This window comes from Leptopilina boulardi, unplaced genomic scaffold (assembly GCF_019393585.1).
Source record: "Leptopilina boulardi isolate dan_hultmark-lab unplaced genomic scaffold, ZJU_Lbou_2.1 LbouV2_4, whole genome shotgun sequence".
Lineage (NCBI taxonomy): Eukaryota > Metazoa > Arthropoda > Insecta > Hymenoptera > Figitidae > Leptopilina > Leptopilina boulardi.
In genome coordinates this window covers 109,320-128,106 of record NW_026137973.1, presented here as the reverse complement: position 1 = coordinate 128,106, position 18,787 = coordinate 109,320, and the positions used below count along the sequence as shown (strand labels likewise).

Genomic DNA, 18,787 nt, shown 5'->3' with positions numbered 1-18,787 from the left:
CAAAAAAATAAGAAAAATGAAAACGTTTTTCTTCTTTTTTTTTTTATTAGAAATCTATGTGTAAAACAATTGTTGAGATACAAATAACAATTTGTAAATCGTTTCGTGAATTTTTTCGATTTTTTGTTCGCTATCCTTACAATAATTATTATCGTACATAAATAATTAAAAAAAAAACAAAAAAACAAAAAAAAAATTGTGGCAGTGCATTTTCGTACACTTGTTGTGTGTCTGTTTTTTTAATATATAATATACATATCACCTAGTAAAAAATAATTACACAGATAACAATTCATACACAAAAGGAAATAAGTACACATTTTGTGTAAATCCTTTTTTTTTAATTACAATATCAGAGTTTCAAATTTTCTCCATGATATGATTTTATTCCCCCAAAAAAAACTGTTTTTGTCAGTCAAGTCAATTTTATTTTTTTCTGTTTTTTCAACAGAGAAATTATTTTTCTTCTCTCCTTTTCTCATTTTTTCTAATATTATGATATTTAATCCTATAAATAATTTCAAATATTAAATCAGCCTTTTTCTATAATCTTCGCATTGGTCCTAAGTTCCTATTTTTATTAATTAATAATTATTTTAAATTACAATTATTATTCACAGTATATGACACGCGTCGATCATTTTTTTTATATTCTTTTCTAAATATATATATATATTTATATATAAAATTCGAGAAGTACAAAAAATTGAAAAGTACAAAAAAAAAACCTATTAAACTTTGCTAATATGCAAAATTCGACTATTTGAAAAGAATACTTTTTTTCCTTTTAAGAAATAGTGGGAAAAAAAGAATTCGAGATCAAAATTTTTCGGGTTTGTTAAAAAAAAAACTTCCCCGAGGGAGATTTTTTTTTTTTTCCTACCACGTTTTTATTGATTATTGTATGGGCGCATGATTAACCGTTCAAAATTCATTTCGAATTTTTTTTTGAGAATTTTAAGAAATAGAATTTTTATTTTAGAATTTTATAACGATGATAATTTTTGACAGTTTAGATATTATTTTCGGAATCGTTGATCCTAAATTAGTAGAAAACGAGTACAATAATCCTAAAAATCTTTTTTTTCAAAAAACCAGTTTTTGAAATTTTTTTTTAATATTTTGGAAATTTTTTTTTTTCAATTTGTTGTCAATATTGAAAGTTATGATTTATTTTTATAGAATCAAAGGGTAATAATATTAAGAAGAGTATTTAGAATTCAAAAAAAAAAAAAAAAAATTCAAAAATCAAAAAAATTTTGAAAATTGAAAAAAAAATAATAGCATCATGGTAGTCGTTTCCTAGTAATTAAAGGTCAAGGATTTCGAAACTAATATTAAAAAATACCTTCGATTGTTACTAATATTGTGGAATTGAAAAAATTCCAATTTGAAAAATAGAAATTCGTCTAAATTCAAAATTCTATTTTATAAAATTATTTTTAAATATTGAAAATTTTTAATTAAATGAATTTTTTCTGATAATCATCGCGCCCCAAGATTATTATTATTGCCATGCTATTTTGAAAATCCCCTGAATCACGAGGGTTTTTTTCTTTATATTTTTTATATGTATTAAATAGATCCTTTTTTTTCTCCAGCCGAGAAAATTTACTCAGTTTCTTACTATATTTTATTTTCTTTTGAGAAAAAAAACCAAATTTTTCTATTTTTGAAGAGAAAAAAAACAATTTTTCTTTTCTAAAAGAAAGAAAAATTATTTTCATCAATAAAAAAATTAATTTTTTCCCCTCTTTTTTTTTTTGTTTCAAAAAGAAACGAAGAAACACGAGTATTTAATACTTTATTTCTAACTATCGCGCATTCAATTAATTAAATTAATCAATAATCATCAATTAACAATTAATTACCTGAATTATCAATTACTTCAAGTAATTAATAAAAAATATATAATAATATTAATAGTTATAAATAAGTCGATATCACAATTAAAAAAGGGTTTTTTTTTCTTTTTTTCTCTTTCGAATCGATTTTAATTAATTTTTTCGACTCAAACAAAAGACGAAAAACCCGGCAATGGTGCACGCGATCTTGCCATATTATTCATTATTATTTGCCCACCATTTAAACTAACAACAGCTGAACCCTCTGGCTCGGAATCAGTGTACGATGAATAATTTCTCACCGGTTTTTGCCGTTTCCACGATTGTCGCAGTGAATCATTAACATTTGCATAATGATTGACAAATGAATGTGGATCCGATTGTACGGATTCATTTTCACTTTCGGATGCTTGTGAATCGGTGGAACTTATTTCCGATGGTTTCTCAGTGACACTACTATCATCGGGATTTTCATCGTAACCCTTGAGACTCTCTTCATCGCTGTGATAGGCAACTGAAGCGGGCGATGGTCTTGGCGGTGATTTACCATAAAGTGCAGGTGGCGGTGGTGGATGCATTGCTTTTCTCGATAATGTACCGGAAATTCCATTTCTTTTGCCCAATGTACCAACGCCACAGCCATTGACAATGTTCATTGAATTGCCACCGGTTTGTCGCGAACGATATAATTCTAAATCTGATGATTGACGATCGTCAATGTCCATTGCCATTGATTCCTCGAGGACTTTTTGCGCCTCTTCTATGTATTTTAAAAGGGAAAAAAAGAGAAATTATTAATTCTCCTAAAATTTCCTTTTTTTCTAAATTTATTTACTAACTAGTTATTTGCTACAAAAAAAAATAACTTACGTTTGTATTTGTAGCTTTTACTCTTGACGCAAAGAACAGCAATAACCATAACGATAACAATCACTGAACCAGAAGCCAAACTCACCATAAACCATGTTTGTCGATAAAATGGTCTATGTTGTAAATACGCGTATTCTAAATATAATTTCGAAGGCGTCAGTATCTGAAAAAACAAGAAAGAAAACCATTTTTTCAAAACAAAATTTTTTTTTTAATTAAGTAAAGAATTTTATTATAAAAGTTTATTAATTAATAAAAAAAATAAAAATTTTATTAATTAATGAATTTTTTTTTTACCGTTTCACTTGAATAGGCAGGATAACTAATTCCGTAACGATTATAAGCGATTACACGGAATAAATATGATGTTGATGGCAATAAATTTTGATAAGAAACTGTGTATTCCATCAATGGTCCATTGCTACTTCTCACAATTGTTTGCCATCTCGTGTCATCTACAAAAGTGATAAAAAAAAAAGAAACACAATTTTAAAATAATGTATTTTCAATTTTTTTCGTGTTAGAAAATTAATTTTTTTTTTTTTAAATAAAAATGCTGAAAACAATACAATAAATAAATGAAATGCAAAAATGAAATTTAAAAAAAAAAATTGGATATAAACCTGAAATTAAAAAAGCATTTAATAAAAAACGAATGAAAAAACTGAAATGGAAAAAAAAAATAAAAAAACTGAATTTAAAAAAGAATGAAAAAAAATTAACACCACAAAAATTAATAAAAAATTTCTCAATATGTACATGAAAACGATTGTAAGCAATTTCACAAATTTTCATAACATTGAAAGCAAAAAATCGACAAAAAAAAAAATAAATAAAAGAGGAAAAGTTAAAAAAAAATGATGGACAATGAAAAAGAAAGCAATTTAATAAAATTCCTCTTTCACTGAGAAAAAAAATTAAATAAACAGCGAAAACATGCGACAAACATTTAATATTAAAAAATTTTAGTGTGCCCAAATTTCACACTTACAATTCTGCCATTCTTCCGAGACTGAATCGCGTTGATAAAGAACAGAAAAAAATATTTTTGTTTTTAAAATTTATTAATATTTTAAAAAAAATTTAAATAAATAAATTTATTTTTGTAATTTTCTCAAATAATTCTATTATTTTTATTTTAAATTTATTTTAAAAATAATTTTAAAAATTATTTTAAAAATTATTTTAAAAATATAGGTATAAATATATAAATTATTAAAAAATGACACTGAAATTTTCAAAAATAATTTTTTTTTTTTTTTTTAAAAAAAGAAAATTGTTTAATTACCTTTGCGTCTGGTTTCGATGTAATAGCCCAAAATTGGCCCCTTCCCGGATGCGCCATTCTTCCATTGAAGATCAACGCTCGAAACTGTTTTTGACACTGATAAATCGCTTGGTACCATTGGCGAACCTTCTTGTGGTCCAGTTGTCACATTTCCCGATATTGGCGGGCCAAAATCAATTGTTGTTTGCGCTCTCACGACAAATGTATACGTCACTTCCTCCTCCAATGGCTGTACAAGTAAACTTGTTTCCGTCACTTTTTGTTTCACCTGTTTACTAAAACCTGCAAGAGTGACAACAGAAAAAAAAAATTACAAATAGTAAACAAACAATAAATAAATAGAAAATTAATAGTAAATAAAAAGTAAATTAACATTAAAAAAAAAAATAAATAAATAAAAAATAAAAAACAACGAAACTTACGATCGTTTTGCTCGGCAGTTTCATATGTGACAATATAGCCAATAATTTCGCCATTACGCATTTTTGGCGGTTCCCATGAAACGCGAAGATTTGTCATTGTAATTTCAGTGAATTGTAAATTATGACATGGACCAGGTAAATCTTGTTTTGTTCTCACAGTAATTGCCGGTGTTCTTGGTCCATCGCCAGCTGGATTAAATGCCAATACTTGAATTCGATATTGTGTATATTTATCGAGAAAAACAAGACTGTGCGTTAAATACGAAGCGGGAACAACTTCAATTTCCTCCTCTTGTTTACCCTCCAATGGTTGCGGTGAATCCGTAACGAGATAAAAAATCTGTGACAAGTCAGAATTTATTTTTTTATAAATTAAATATTTTATTCTGAATTTAGAAAGAAGAAGAAATAAAAAAAATGGATTATTTTTTTCTTACCTTGTAACCGAGTAAATCGCCATTTTGCATATTTGCCTGCGGCGGTTTCCAATGAAGAAGAACTTCAGTCGATGAAATTGATTCGGCTTTTAAATGTTGTGGCTCACCTGTTGGAACTGCTTCGCCAACATAAATTGTCACCGGAGGACTTGGTGGACCCTCGCCCTCGGAATTAAATGGCACAACGATAATCTCATAATTTTTATCCTCCGTTAAATCGGTTAATGTCATTTTTGTTTGCTGCAAGAATTCATCTTTTTATAATTTCTTCTGCATTAAAGGACTTTTTATTTTTATACTCTCGATTACTCGAATAATATAATAGAATAATAATTTTTTGAATTGGGAAGAAATAAACTCACATTAATGCCCATTATTTCTTCTTTTGGCGTTGCTTGTATTGCAGTGGGAAAATCGGAGACAATTTGATAAACAACACGATAGCCACCAGTCTCATGATCGCCGCTCCAATGAATTTCTTCAATCATATTCCAATAAACTTCAATACCTGTTGTTGTAATTGGAACGACTTTTAATCCCGTCACACCTTTCGCCGGTGCTGTAAATTTATTTACAAAAATAATTATTAAAATAAAAATCAAAAATTCTTTTTTTAAAAAAAGGCGTAAAAAAAATTATAAAACAAACCTGCAGGTAAAGTTTGAACTTGACTTGATTCCGCACTCCAAGCAGATGGTCCAATGTCATTTGTCGCTTGTATTCGAAATTGATAATTCGTGAATGGTTTCAAATTATTTGCCGTATAGGAAGTTAAAGAGGGATTCACTCTTTCCGGTATTGTTTGAAATGGTCCGGAATTTTCTGATTTTTGAATTGTGTAATACCTAATAAGTAAAAACAGTAATTATAATAATTATTATTTTTTTTTTTTTTTTTGTTAAAATTGTTTTTCTTACCTGAGTGGCGCGAATCCATCGCGTCCCGGAATCCAATTAAATGTAATTTGTCGACTTTGAACTTGCGATCTACTAACTTGCGGCATTGATGGCGATTGTGGACGTTCACGATTATTTGTCGTTAAAACAAGAGCGTATGCTGTTTTACCCCAACCGAGACGTGTTTGCGCCGTCACCGAGAACATGTAAAATTTCTCGGCTTGCAATTCCGTTGCGCTAATTATAAAAATATAAAAAAAATTATTATTATAATAAATTTTATATTACTTTTTTTATTTTATATTTTTATTATAAAAAATTCTTACGTGAATGTTCGTTCGGAGGCGGGAAACTCTTTGGAAAATGGTTTATCGCTCGAGCTATTTAAATGAAACATAACTTTATAAGCGAGAATTTCACCATTTGGATCTTCAGGTGTGTCCCAAATAATTCTCGCCGTTGAAAATGACACGTCAGGTATCGAAACATTCGAAGGTGGACCAGGAACTATAAAAATTTTTCAATTATTAATTTTTTTTTTTTTTTAAATTAAAAATTTAAAACCAAAAGGGAAGCAACGAAAAATTCTAAAAGAAAAATTTAATTAAAATTTTATTCTAGTACCAAGAAACTGTGCCATTTACTAGAATTTTTATTATATTTAAAATTAAATGAAAATTGAATTTAGATAAATTAAAACGAAAAAAAGGAATAAAAATTAATTAAAATGAAAAAAAAGGAATAAAGAAAATAAATTTTTTCTCACCATCTTCGAATGTTTGAACTCTAATTGGTGGAACGCTCAATGCACCGTCTCCTAATCTTGAATACGCCAAAACTTGTATATGATATTGCACATATTTTCTGAGTTCAGTCAATGTCGTTGTAAATGTACTGTTACTTGGAATATTTTTATATTGAAATGCCGAACGACTTTTTGCCCCATAATAAACTTTAAAACCTTCGATTTGTCCATTTTGATCTTTTGTTGGTACATCGCCCCATTTAACGACAATTGTCGTCGATGATGTTGCATTTGCCGCCACATTCATTGGTCCCATTGAAGGAACTGGAATTTAAAAAAAATAAATTTAATTTCAATTTAAAAATTATTTACATACTATTTTTTTATTTTGTCGTTAACTTTTTTTCAAATAAAAAATATTCTCTCACCAGATTCTCTTGTTCTTTCAATTGCTTTTGGACTTGAGGTTGACGAGCCAACGTCATTAAATGCCTGCATTACAACTTCATAGAGGGCAAATTCTTCCATATTTTTTAAAACATACGAATTTGCCGTATGATCATCAATGCAAATACTTTTCGATTCGTTAGTTCGTAATTCTTTGAATGAAACATTGTAACCTCTTGGATTTCCGTACCATTCAATTTGTTGTAGGGGCTGAAAAGAAAAAAAATTAAATTTAAAAAACCAAAACAAAAAAAAAATTGAAACGAAAAGAAAAAAAAAATCACTTACAATCCATCGAACTCGCAATTCCGTTGCACTCATTGCTCGAACAGTGACATTTCTCGGTGGATGTGAAGGAGGCGCTTGTATCGTTTGAAATTGTTTTGTCGGTTCTGAAGGTGGCGATATGCCCACAACATTATTTGCAATTAAACGCAATTTGTATTGCATAAATGGCGTCAATCCCTGAACATTTATTGTATTTGTATCGTAATCGGGATCCGAGATTTCATCAATTGTATGCCACGTTGTATTGCGACTTGTTTGCGCCTAAAAAACAAAATTTCATCCAAAAAAAAAATTATACTTACAAATTTATTTATATTTTACTCTTTAAATTGAAGGAAATTAATTTTTTTATTTTTCTATAAAGAATAGAAAAAAGAAGCTAAATTAGAGAAATTTGTATATTTTTAAATTCCCAAAAAAAAAAAAACTAATAATTTTTTGGGAGAAAATTCCAACTCACTTGTATTGTCCATTTGGTAATTGATGAATTGCCATTAAATCCAGGTGTAAATTGTAATACAACGGAAAAAGCATCAATATTTGATAGAGCAAGTTTTGTCGGCGGTTCAGGTAAAACAGGTTCAATTCCCGATTGAATAATTGCGATACTCGATTTTCCCGGTCCTTTTGATGTCCAAGCAACAATTTCAAATCTATAATGCGTCGTCGCCTAAAAGAAAAAAAAAATAAATCATATTTAAATATTCCAAAAAATTATAATATTAATTGAATAATAAAAATTACCTGAAGATGTTCGACTTTCACTGAATGAACATTGGCCGTTAAATTTTCAACACGCAATGATTCTGGCAAATCTTTAATCATATATTTCAATTGATAAGCAATGAGAATTCCATTTATTTCTCTTGGCGAATTCCATTTCACTGTTAATGCTCGATCGGAAATATTTAGAAATTGGAGATTCTCAACTTCACCGGGAACTGAAAATAAATTTATAAACATACAAAATTTCAATTTAACGTTTTTAATCGAGAAAATCTGTATTTTTTATAATAACTATATATAAATAAAAACAGAGAAAAAAAAATGATAAATAATTAAAAAAAGAGAAAAATAAATTTTTTGATTATTTTTTTTGTTTTTGAACACTTACCATCTTCGCTGGTTCGAATTTCAACAGCTTCACTTCTTTCCCCATCGCCCGGATTAGTGAAACACAAAACAGTAACATTGTATTTTGTATATTTTTTGAGATCAAAAATAACAGCCGCCTGTTCCGCCAGCGGATTAAATAAATTTGGCTCAACTGTTATTGATTTATATTCATTTTCATCGCTAAAATTCCCTCCAATCCACGCTTGTAATTTATATCCCTGATTGATACCGTTGATCTTTTGTGGATTTGGTGGCGTCCACGAGACGCCCACCGATGTTGAATTTAATGGTTTTACTTTTATATTTGTTGGCGGCGCTTCTGGAACTGTGATGAGAGTAAAAAAAAAAAGAAAAGAAAAAACAAATTTAGTTTTTGTTTCTCTTAATTTTTTTCAAACTGTTTGTTCAAAAATTATTCTATAAACAAAATAATTAATAACGTTTAAAATTTGAGATAAAAAAAGAAACTCACCGCCTTCTTTGGTTTTGATTTTCAGACCCTCGGTGAAAATTCCCACGCCCTTGTCATTGTAGGCGGCAATTTGCACATCATAATCCTTCCATGTGATAAGATCAGTAATGAGAAAATTTCTCTGCTCTTGATTTGTGATATTTTGTATTGTCCATGGCGTCACATTGTAACCATAAAGTTTATAACGTAAAATAAAACCCAAAATATGTCCATTTCTATGCTCCTCAGCGGGAAGTTGCCATTGGGTAATTATTTCCGATGATGATCTCGCTGAACCAACAAATCCCGACGGAGGTCCCGATGGTGCTAACGAAAAAATTTTTTTTGAATTCAAAAATTGTAAATTAAAAAGTTGAAAATAATTAAACTATTTTGTATTAATTTTAAATACAAAAAATAAAAATTAACTCACGTTCTTGTGGAAGGACAACAACGTTACTAGGCTCGGAGAATGGACCCTCGCCAACATCATTTTCAGCGCTAACACGAAATTGATAAGCCGATGCTGCCTTTAAATTATGCAATAAAATCCAATTGGTTTGAGCTGAAATATTTGTCATTTCACGAACCCAATTTGGCGATAAATCGGGAATTGGTCCCAATTCATGAACCTCACAACGTTGTACGCTAAAACGTTTAATTTGACTATTGCCATCGAAACCAGGCACCCATGAGACATTAATTGAACGCAATGATATTGCCTCGGCGCGTTGTGCCATTACATTAATTGGCGCAAATGGTAATTCAATGACACTAAGACGTGCCGTACGCGATTCATTGCCACCTGGCGATATCACTGAACATGTATATTCACCAACGTCAGATGCGCGTACTGCAAATATTTCCAGTGTACCGTCGTCACGCATTTTTACACGTTGACTCGATCTTGTATTTATTAATCTACAAAATTAAGGAAAAAAAAAAAATTTTATTCTTTTAATTAAAAAAATTCCAAAAGGAAAATTCGCTTTTGTTTATTTAATAATAAACGAGAGATTTGAAAAGAAAATTTGTTTTCAAAAATTACAATTTAAATAAATAAAAATTAAATTTTTTGAATAATTTTAGATTCTTTTTACTTCAAAAAAAAAAAAAAAAAAAAAAAGAATAAACAGGAAATGAGGGATGATTTTTAATTGTGACTTACTGTGAATTGTGGAACCATGCGATATCATATTTAACACTCGGATCGTTGGAAACCTTGCACTGAAGTTCCGCCGTGTAACCAAGAGTCACTGTAATATCCGCCGGCGGTTGTAGAATTCGTGTACGAACTGCAAATAATTTTTTTTTAATTTTTATTTTATTTCTTCTTTCTAAATATATTTTTTTTTAAACTTAAAAATAATTAAATTGCGAGATATGAAAAATAAAAATTCCCCTAGTTCAAAAATTTAATTAAAAGAAAATTATTGTATTTAATAAAAATCAATAAATAAAATATTATTATGGAAAAAACAAATTTTAATTTGCCAAATAGAAATTTTTTTAGTAAAATTTAAATTAAAAATAGTATAATATATGTATTAAAAACAAAAACAAAAAATTTGTTACGTATAATATTTCAAAAAATAATTACCCAAAACTGATAAAAACGCTGATCCATTAACAGATCCAGCTTCATTTGCTCGAAAACAAGTATATTTTCCAGCGTCATTTGCCTTCACTGCTGTAATAAGTAAATCTCCATTTTCCAAAAGTTGAACTCGTCCCGCAATTTCCACTGGAAATGAATCTAAAAAAAAATTCAATTTAATTCGTTAATAAACTATAATTGTATTAATAATTTTTTTTATTTTTATATATAAATTAAATATAATTATTATTTAAAAAAAAAATCAAAAATTTTGTTTACCATTATAAAACCAAGTGATATTAGGAATTGGTGCCGCAATTGCTCGACAAGTAATTGTCACGTCTTTTCCATCCAAAATCGTCGAATTTTGAGGTCCCAAATCCATTACGGGAATGGAGGCTAAAAAAAAGAAAATTTTCCAATTAAATTCAATTCTCCTTTTGTTGCGCATGAAAAACATGCAGAAAAAAAATAATTGAAATTTCATGCAAAACAACACAAATTAAAAAAAAATTTATATTCTTCTTTAGGTTTTTTTTTGCTGTAAATAATTTAAAAAATTTTGTTACGTAAGAAATGAAAAAATTCTGTATTAACAAAACGAAAAAATTAACAAAAATAAAAAAAAAGGCGCTGAAAAATAAAGGAAATAAAATAAATAAAAATAAATTAATTAAAGTAAAAAATACCAAAAAAAAATGTTTTAATTTAAAAGTAAAATACAAAAAATAAAAAAAAAACATGAAATTAAAAAATAAAGAAACAAAAATAAAATACAAATAATAAAAAAACGTACAAGTAAAATACTAAAAAAAAAATAAAAGTAAAATACAAAAAAAAGAAGAACTAAAATAAACAAAACTAAAATCTAAAGAAACTAAAAATTAGAAAATAACGAAACAAATGAACAAAAAATCAAAAAAAAAAAAAACTATGCATAAAAAATAGTGAAAAAATACCTTTTTTTAATGAGAATGTAAAAAATAAAAAAAAAATATAATACATAAATCATAGAAAAGGTATAAATAAAAAAAAACACAAAAAGATATAAATCTGTAATAAAGGTAAAAAAAAATAAAATTCAGAAATAAAAAAACAATAATTTATACGAATTATAATTTGAATTTATAATAATTTGAAAATTTTGGTTTACAAAAAACCAAAAATTCATAAACAAAAAACAATTTCTTTTCCTCTATACCTAAAAGTGAGGAAAATAAAAAAATATTTAAAACTAGAAAATATAAAGAAACTTTTGCGTGACTAAAGCGAATTAACTATAATAATATAATGCATAAAAAATTAATTATTGAAAATCAATATTCTTCACCTAAATTGAAAAGCCTTCTCTAAAAATTTCTTTCTCTCAAAATCTATATCTATAAATATATATAGATAAATAAATATATATAGATTTGTAATTATTACAAATCTATTTATTTATTACAAAAAAATGCGTATTAACAATAAAAATACACTACAAAAAACTAATAAATTTCTAAAAAAAAGTAAAATACGAAATTACTAAAATTTTGTAATTTAAACTAATAAAAGTGAGAGAGAAAAAATAATTCACACCAAACAAATAATTAAAATATCGTGCTTTCAAGAGTGTTCTATATAAATATCTAAAAAAAAAATAATCAAATGAGGTGTACTATAAAAAAAGCTAAACAATAAAATTGAATCCAAAATTTTTTTTTTTGATTAAAAACAAAAGCAGAGTGATTGGCAAATAAAGCAAAGTGTTTTATTTTTTTAAAAAAGTGATTAAAAAAAAAAATGATAAAAAAACGTGAAATAAAAATTAAGAACATGTAAAACAAAGAAAAATAGAAAAAAATAGAAAATAAAATTTATTAATTACAATTATTATGTTTTTATTTATTTAAAATTTACTGTATAATTAAAAAAATAAAAAATAATAGAAAATTAATTAATAAAAAAAATCTACTAATAAAAATAATAAAAGAATAAAAAAAAAATATATATTAAAATTAAAAACTGTTTTTTCTATGAATAATTAATTTTTTTTTTCTTTGCCTACATTGATACATTTTTTTTTCATTAAGAAATTACTCTCTTACTCTCTGGATATTGAGAAAACAAAAATCGATGATCAGATTGACGAACTCTAACTACATTGTAGCCAGCCGCCCATCGGCTCACTCTGTTCCTCATTGTGCTTTCAGCTTTTTCACTCTCTGCACCCGATAGAGAAAAATAATCATCAAACATTTTACAGAAAAAAAAAGAAATTTATATATCCTCACTCATTTCATTATTAGCCAAATGATTCTATATTTATTTTTTTTTTTTGCTACTCTCTTTTAATTTTTAGAGAGAAAAACTAATAATTTTATTATAATAATTACATTATACTAAATATTATGCTAATAATAATAGTAATACTTAAAAAAAAGAAGAATAATAATAATAATTATTATTATTATAATAAAAATTAATTAATTGGTTAATTTTTCGAAACTTTTTTTTTGTAAAAAAAAATTTTACTTACTTTTTGCTCGAATCCACGTGTAACTTGAAGCCTCGCCGGCTTCATTTGAAGCTAAACATTGAAACATTCCTGAATCTTCCATTGTTAATTTTTTAATTGTTAATGATCCATCTTCCTCCAAATTGTATCTAGTTAAAAAAATAAAAATACCAAGATTTTATATAAAAAAAATTTTGTACATATTTTTAAAAACAAAAAAAAGAAAATTTTTCTCTTTTTTCAATAAACATTAATTATTAATTCAGTAAATATTATAAAAAAAAAAATTGTTTGTCTTCATTGAAACATTTTGAAAAAAATAAAAATTGTCACTATTTTTTGAAGTAAGAGAAAGAAAAGAAGAAAAATTTGATCTTTTTTTTTTTATATTTACCTCGAGCCAAATAAATGATCGACAGATTCCGCATTTCGATACCAGCTAATTTTTGGCAAAGGAACTCCCTCGGCTTCACAGGGTAAAATTACTGTCGATCCATATTCACTAATTGTCTCTCGTTTCAATTCGTTTATAAACGAGGGTTTTTCTGCAGAGAAATTATTTTTCTTTTTAAATAAATCGCAAAAAATACAATAATAAAACAAATATTGATAAATATTTAAAAAATAAATTAATAAAAATAAATAAAATACAAATAAGTAATAATAATAAAAAAATAAAAACAAATAATATTACCTAATAATAATAATTGTTGTTATTAATTATTATTATAAAAATAATATTAACAATAAATTCAAAAAAAAAAAAAAATTGTTTCAATATAGTAAAATTTTTTTTTTTTTTTAATTTACCATAAACTTCAATACTGGCATTGGCAATAATTGTGGGGAATCCTCCACTTCTTAAATCAACTTGGCAAGAATAAATTCCCGTATAGGTCAAATTAGCCGATTTAAGGATCAAAGTCCGATTCCAAAGATCGTCAAATTGATATGAGATTCTTGTATTTTCTATTGGAATGTCATCCTTGGTCCATAATGTTCTCAATTCGTGAAGATATCTGTGAAAAGTATTTCAAAATTTCAATTTTGTTTTTCAATAAAAAAAATTAACAATAATTTTAATTAATTAATTAAATTAATTTTTAAATTAATTTTTAAATTAATAATAGAAATGAATAATAATATAAATAAATATTATTAATTATAAATTAATTTTAAATTAATATTACGTAATTAATTAATTAAAAATTAATAATCATTAATAATAAAAAAATTTTTTCAGTTTTTTATCATTTACCTAGAATTGGCGATACAATGAAGAAATGTCACTCCCTGATCTTTAATAATTTTCGTATCCTGTGGCCTCACAATTATCGTTGGCGGCACCTCGACATTTAAATCACCCGTAATTCTCAATTTGAAGAAGGGACTAATTTCTTCTTTCGCCACTTGAGTATTAATTGCTTTTGCTCTGAATAAAAAAAATTTTTTTTTTTGTTAATTTAATTAATTTGCCAACATTATTTTTTATAATAAATTATTTATTTATTTAGCAAATAAAGTAGGCAAATTAAAAAAAACTAAAGAATATAAATAAAAAAAAAACAAAAATATGAGAGAACATAAATAAATTCAAAATAATATATAAATATTTAATATTGATATTGAATATAAATATTAAATACAAATATAAAATAAAAATATATAAATAATAAAAATAAATATTAAATATAAATTAATATAGATATTCAGAATTTCCTCAAAAAATTGAGGAAAAAAGCCTTTTGAAGCAAGTTTCTATATTGCAATGGAAAAAAGTTATAAGCAATAGAAACGCGCACCAATGATAACGAGATTAAGTGTGCGGCGCAACGCGAGCCAATGAAGCGTCGACTGCGCGCGCACCTCACCTTCCATTGGAGCGGATTTTAAAATGCCTCTAACTTCCTTCCATCTCAACGGATCGAAAAATTTCCAAATACTTTTTTATTCATAAAATCCAGGAGAATAATTTATAATTATTTTCATAACTATTGTATTAATAATAATAGTAAAAAAAAGTATATAATAAAATTCTAATTAACAGTAATGTACAAAATTAATAATAATAAAATTGAAACTAATAAAAATATTTAATTAATAATTACGAAAAAAAAAAAATAATAATAGTACCTGTAAGAACCCTCATCATCCTCAGAGGCGTTAAGAATTATTAGCATCTGTTGAGCGGTCGCATATTTTATAGTATAAGGAATTGTGCCATCAGAACTCGACCAACTAACTTCTGGTGTTGGATTACTTTCAATGGGTGGCAATCGTAAAATTGCCGCATTTCCCGATTCAACAGTCAATGGAATTTCCGTTAAATCCTCAAATATTCCCATATCTTAAAGAATTAATTAATTTTCATTAATCAAGAAAAAAAATATTAATTTTTATTCCTCCCAAAAAAAAAATTATTAATTTTTTGATAATTAAAAATTATTTTATTAATTAAAGAAAACTTAAAATAAAATTTGAAATTTCTTACAAGCAACGGAAAATGAGATACGTTCGCTGAATATCGAACCAACTTCGTTGGTAGCGACACAATAATAAACACCAGTGTCTTCCCTCTTGGTTATGTTAATTCGATAATAGGGTTCAGAGGTGAGTTCACTCGTCAATGGTTGACCATCTTTAAACCACCTGTATCGAGGTTGAGGATGACCTAGAAAGACAATTTTTTTTTTTTTTAAATATTAACAAAAAGTAAATTTTTTTTTTAATATAAAAATAAATAAAAATTTAAATAATTCACTAAATATTTGGAATCTACTTGAAAAAATAAGAAATAAAGTCTTTTACACCAATATAGTAGGTTATAATACAAAAAAGTTATAAGCGATACAAACCCGCACCAATAACAGAACGGCGTTACGCCCGCCAATTGCGAGGCGGCTGCGCGCGCATCACGCCATCCATTGGCGCGCATTTAAAATTCCTTCTAACTCTCTTAAATCTCAACGTATTGAAATACTTCCAAAACCTTTTTTATTCATTAAACTCACGAGAATAATTTCCCATTATTAATTTTACCTTATAATCGAATCAAATTGAAAAAAAATCATTTTAAACATAATTAAACTGGTAAAATAGTAGAAAATTGATTAAAAACAAAAAAATCATTTCTATGAGTAATAATTTTCGAATTTAATTTTAATTTGTGAAAAATTAGTTTCCTTTGGAGGGAGTAATTGGGAAAAAAAAAAAAAAATTTAAGTAAATTGGTTAGGAAATTATAAATCATTTTTTTTATTATCATGATGGGAAAGAGAAGAAGAAGCTTCTTTTTATGCACCCTTCAGTGATCTAACGCTATTACTATAGGGTCACGATATCAAGTTACAGCACGAATGGGGCTTCGCCTGGCCACCACCACCTTATCCGCTTGTGCCATACGATATTTCACGTGGACAATGAATATTCCCTGAGGAGGGGCTTTCAATTTTTTTTTTTTTTTATTGTGAGAAAATATGTTTCGCGTCATATCCTTCATTTTTTTTTAAAATTATTTTTTAATATTAATTTCCTCGCTAAAAATATTCTTCCGCGATAATTTTTTTTTAAATTATTTATATTAATCAAAAATTATTTTTTTTTTTAATTACAAAAATTAAATTAATCAAAATTATTTTTTTTTAAATTACAAAATTATATCAATCCAAATTTTTATTTATAAAAAATAATTACAACTAAAAAAATTTTCAATAAAATTTTTTTAAAAAATAAAATTTACCATGCAAAATAATAAGTGAGGGAAAAATATTTAATTTTTTTTAATAAACTTACCTCGTGCTTGGCACTGTAAAATTTTTGTTCGATTTTCAGGACTAAATTTTCCACTACTAGACGGATGCGTCACAAAGCGAGGCTCTTGGAGTGATTCTGAAACAGAAAATAACAAATTATTTATAAATAAATAATTAATTATTAAAAAATACAAAAAATAATTATTTATAAATAAATAATAAAATAATTAAATTCAACTAAAATTTAAAAAAAAAATAATAAAAAATTTTGTTTTTAATTAAAAAACAAAATTTTGGAATTTTTTTCTATACTGAAACGGTGGTAACAAAGGTAGCGTCGTTTTACATTTTTGATTTGTGTGTGTGTGTGTATATAAACGACCTACTCCTCTCCCGGTATCCGGCTGTTCACATTCTTTTCATCTTTATCCTTTTCCATATACCTTGTGCATTTAATAGCAATGACTCAGTGTATGGTATTCGAACCTAATCATTCCACTAAAACCCCACGGTCATCCCATTAAAAAAAAAAAAAAATAAAAAAAAAACTTTTCTTGCATCAACAATTCATTGAAATTTTTCTTCTTTCAACAAACAACATAAAACAATAACAACAATTTTTCTATTGTTTTCTTTTCAGTAATTTATACTTATACATATTTCGATAATTAATATATAAAAAAATATTTTCTTTTCTAATTATTATCAATGAAATAAAAATTTTTAAGAAATTTAATTACAAAATTTTTTTTTTAATTACCAATTTTTTTTCAAATTGACAATAAATTTTTTTTAAATTAAACAAAAGAATTTTTATTATTACATATTTTTTTATATTGTATTATTATTATTATTATTATTATTATTATTATATATTTTATTGAAATAATAAATTTAATTTGAAAAAAATTATAAAATAATAAATAAAATTAAAAAAAAATTTTTAAAGTTAATTAAAAATTATTTATAAGTAAATATACTAAGAGGATATTGACCCTATTTTCGAATTTTTTTTTTTACACATAAAAGAATGTAAATAGAGTAGGTCAGTCATTGTATAAACAAAAGAAGATTTATCAATTCCAATATCAACGAAGCGTTACATGACAAATATAATCATCAACAGCTTCTGATGAAAAAAAAATCATTAACAAGATTATATAGCGCAAAAAATAAAAATAAATAAAAAAATAGGGGGTTTTCTGTTATTTCATTGCATTGAAAATAATTCTCGAAGCGTAAAGAATTAGAACCAGCAGCATCCGGAGAATTCTATTACACACCTTATTATTGACAATTTCCGCATTTTTTTTTTTTTTATTGAATGATTCGCGTTTAAAAAAAAAAAAAAAACAAACAAACAAATAAAAAACCTGGAACTAAAATATTTCTTTTACAAAAAATTAAATTGAAAAAAATTGCATTCATTTAATTATAATTTTTATTATTATTGTTATTATATTGTAATTATATTATTATTGTTATTGTTACAAAAAATTTCCATAAATAACCTCAAATTTCAATGGTTTCCTGACTTATTACTTTAAAATTTGAGGTTATGTGATTTTGAGGTTATGTTCCTAATATTTTCTAAATAAGAGGCGATAAAATTTTGTTATAATAGAATTGGATGGAATATTATTAATTAAAATACTAATAATAATAATAATAATAGTAATAATAATAATAATAATAATAATAATAAAATATAAATAAGTCTTTTTTTATATTTATTTTAATATTATTATATTTGTAAAAATAATAATAATAATAAATAAAATAAAAAATTGAGGAATAAAATTCGTATGGAAGGAGATTCATGAATAAAGTGTAAAGTGAAATTGATTCAAATAATGGCGGATGCAATCATTTGGAACCGACGAGAAATGGCAATGGCAAGCGAGATTTTTATCTCAAGTGTAGAGTGAAGGGGATTCCCTTTTGGCATCTTCAGCATCCTTGTGTGCGGCTCGAAATTCAACGAAAGGAAGAGGTTTAATAAGCATGGTAGGTAATAATAAATATATATATATATATAGAGCGTATACCCGAGACAACATTCAAAACCTGCTCACTGTGCAAAACCCCCCCCCCCTCTTCTAAATCCCTCTCTCTTTTTCATTTTTATCTCCTACTT

At 25.9% G+C, this 18,787-nt stretch overlaps 1 protein-coding gene across 4 annotated transcripts in view; it reads right to left on the bottom strand.

Moving 5' to 3' along the window:
- Positions 1–21: 21 nt before the first annotated feature.
- Positions 22–18,787, bottom strand: part of LOC127289153 (protein sidekick) — a 40,268-nt gene continuing 21,502 nt past the window's right edge. The window contains exons 2-31 of one of the 4 annotated variants that reach the window (XM_051316930.1): positions 16,691–16,786; positions 15,390–15,569; positions 15,032–15,245; positions 14,157–14,330; positions 13,709–13,917; positions 13,293–13,443; positions 12,920–13,047; positions 12,489–12,605; positions 10,681–10,800; positions 10,405–10,560; positions 9,973–10,099; positions 9,238–9,725; positions 8,826–9,131; positions 8,352–8,678; positions 7,982–8,178; positions 7,698–7,907; positions 7,238–7,498; positions 6,931–7,159; positions 6,524–6,826; positions 6,084–6,264; positions 5,779–5,994; positions 5,510–5,706; positions 5,224–5,420; positions 4,862–5,101; positions 4,425–4,764; positions 4,003–4,284; positions 3,706–3,726; positions 3,012–3,169; positions 2,715–2,877; positions 22–2,604 (exon numbers count right to left, since the gene is read on the bottom strand). In XM_051316930.1, coding sequence (XP_051172887.1) covers positions 2,012–2,604; positions 2,715–2,877; positions 3,012–3,169; positions 3,706–3,726; positions 4,003–4,284; positions 4,425–4,764; positions 4,862–5,101; positions 5,224–5,420; positions 5,510–5,706; positions 5,779–5,994; positions 6,084–6,264; positions 6,524–6,826; positions 6,931–7,159; positions 7,238–7,498; positions 7,698–7,907; positions 7,982–8,178; positions 8,352–8,678; positions 8,826–9,131; positions 9,238–9,725; positions 9,973–10,099; positions 10,405–10,560; positions 10,681–10,800; positions 12,489–12,605; positions 12,920–13,047; positions 13,293–13,443; positions 13,709–13,917; positions 14,157–14,330; positions 15,032–15,245; positions 15,390–15,569; positions 16,691–16,786 — 6,581 coding nt within the window. In that variant the 3' untranslated portion in view covers positions 22–2,011. The remainder of the gene's footprint in view (positions 2,605–2,714; positions 2,878–3,011; positions 3,170–3,705; positions 3,727–4,002; positions 4,285–4,424; positions 4,765–4,861; positions 5,102–5,223; positions 5,421–5,509; positions 5,707–5,778; positions 5,995–6,083; positions 6,265–6,523; positions 6,827–6,930; positions 7,160–7,237; positions 7,499–7,697; positions 7,908–7,981; positions 8,179–8,351; positions 8,679–8,825; positions 9,132–9,237; positions 9,726–9,972; positions 10,100–10,404; positions 10,561–10,680; positions 10,801–12,488; positions 12,606–12,919; positions 13,048–13,292; positions 13,444–13,708; positions 13,918–14,156; positions 14,331–15,031; positions 15,246–15,389; positions 15,570–16,690; positions 16,787–18,787) is intronic. The other 3 variants (XM_051316932.1, XM_051316933.1, XM_051316934.1) reach the window with 3 other exon arrangements.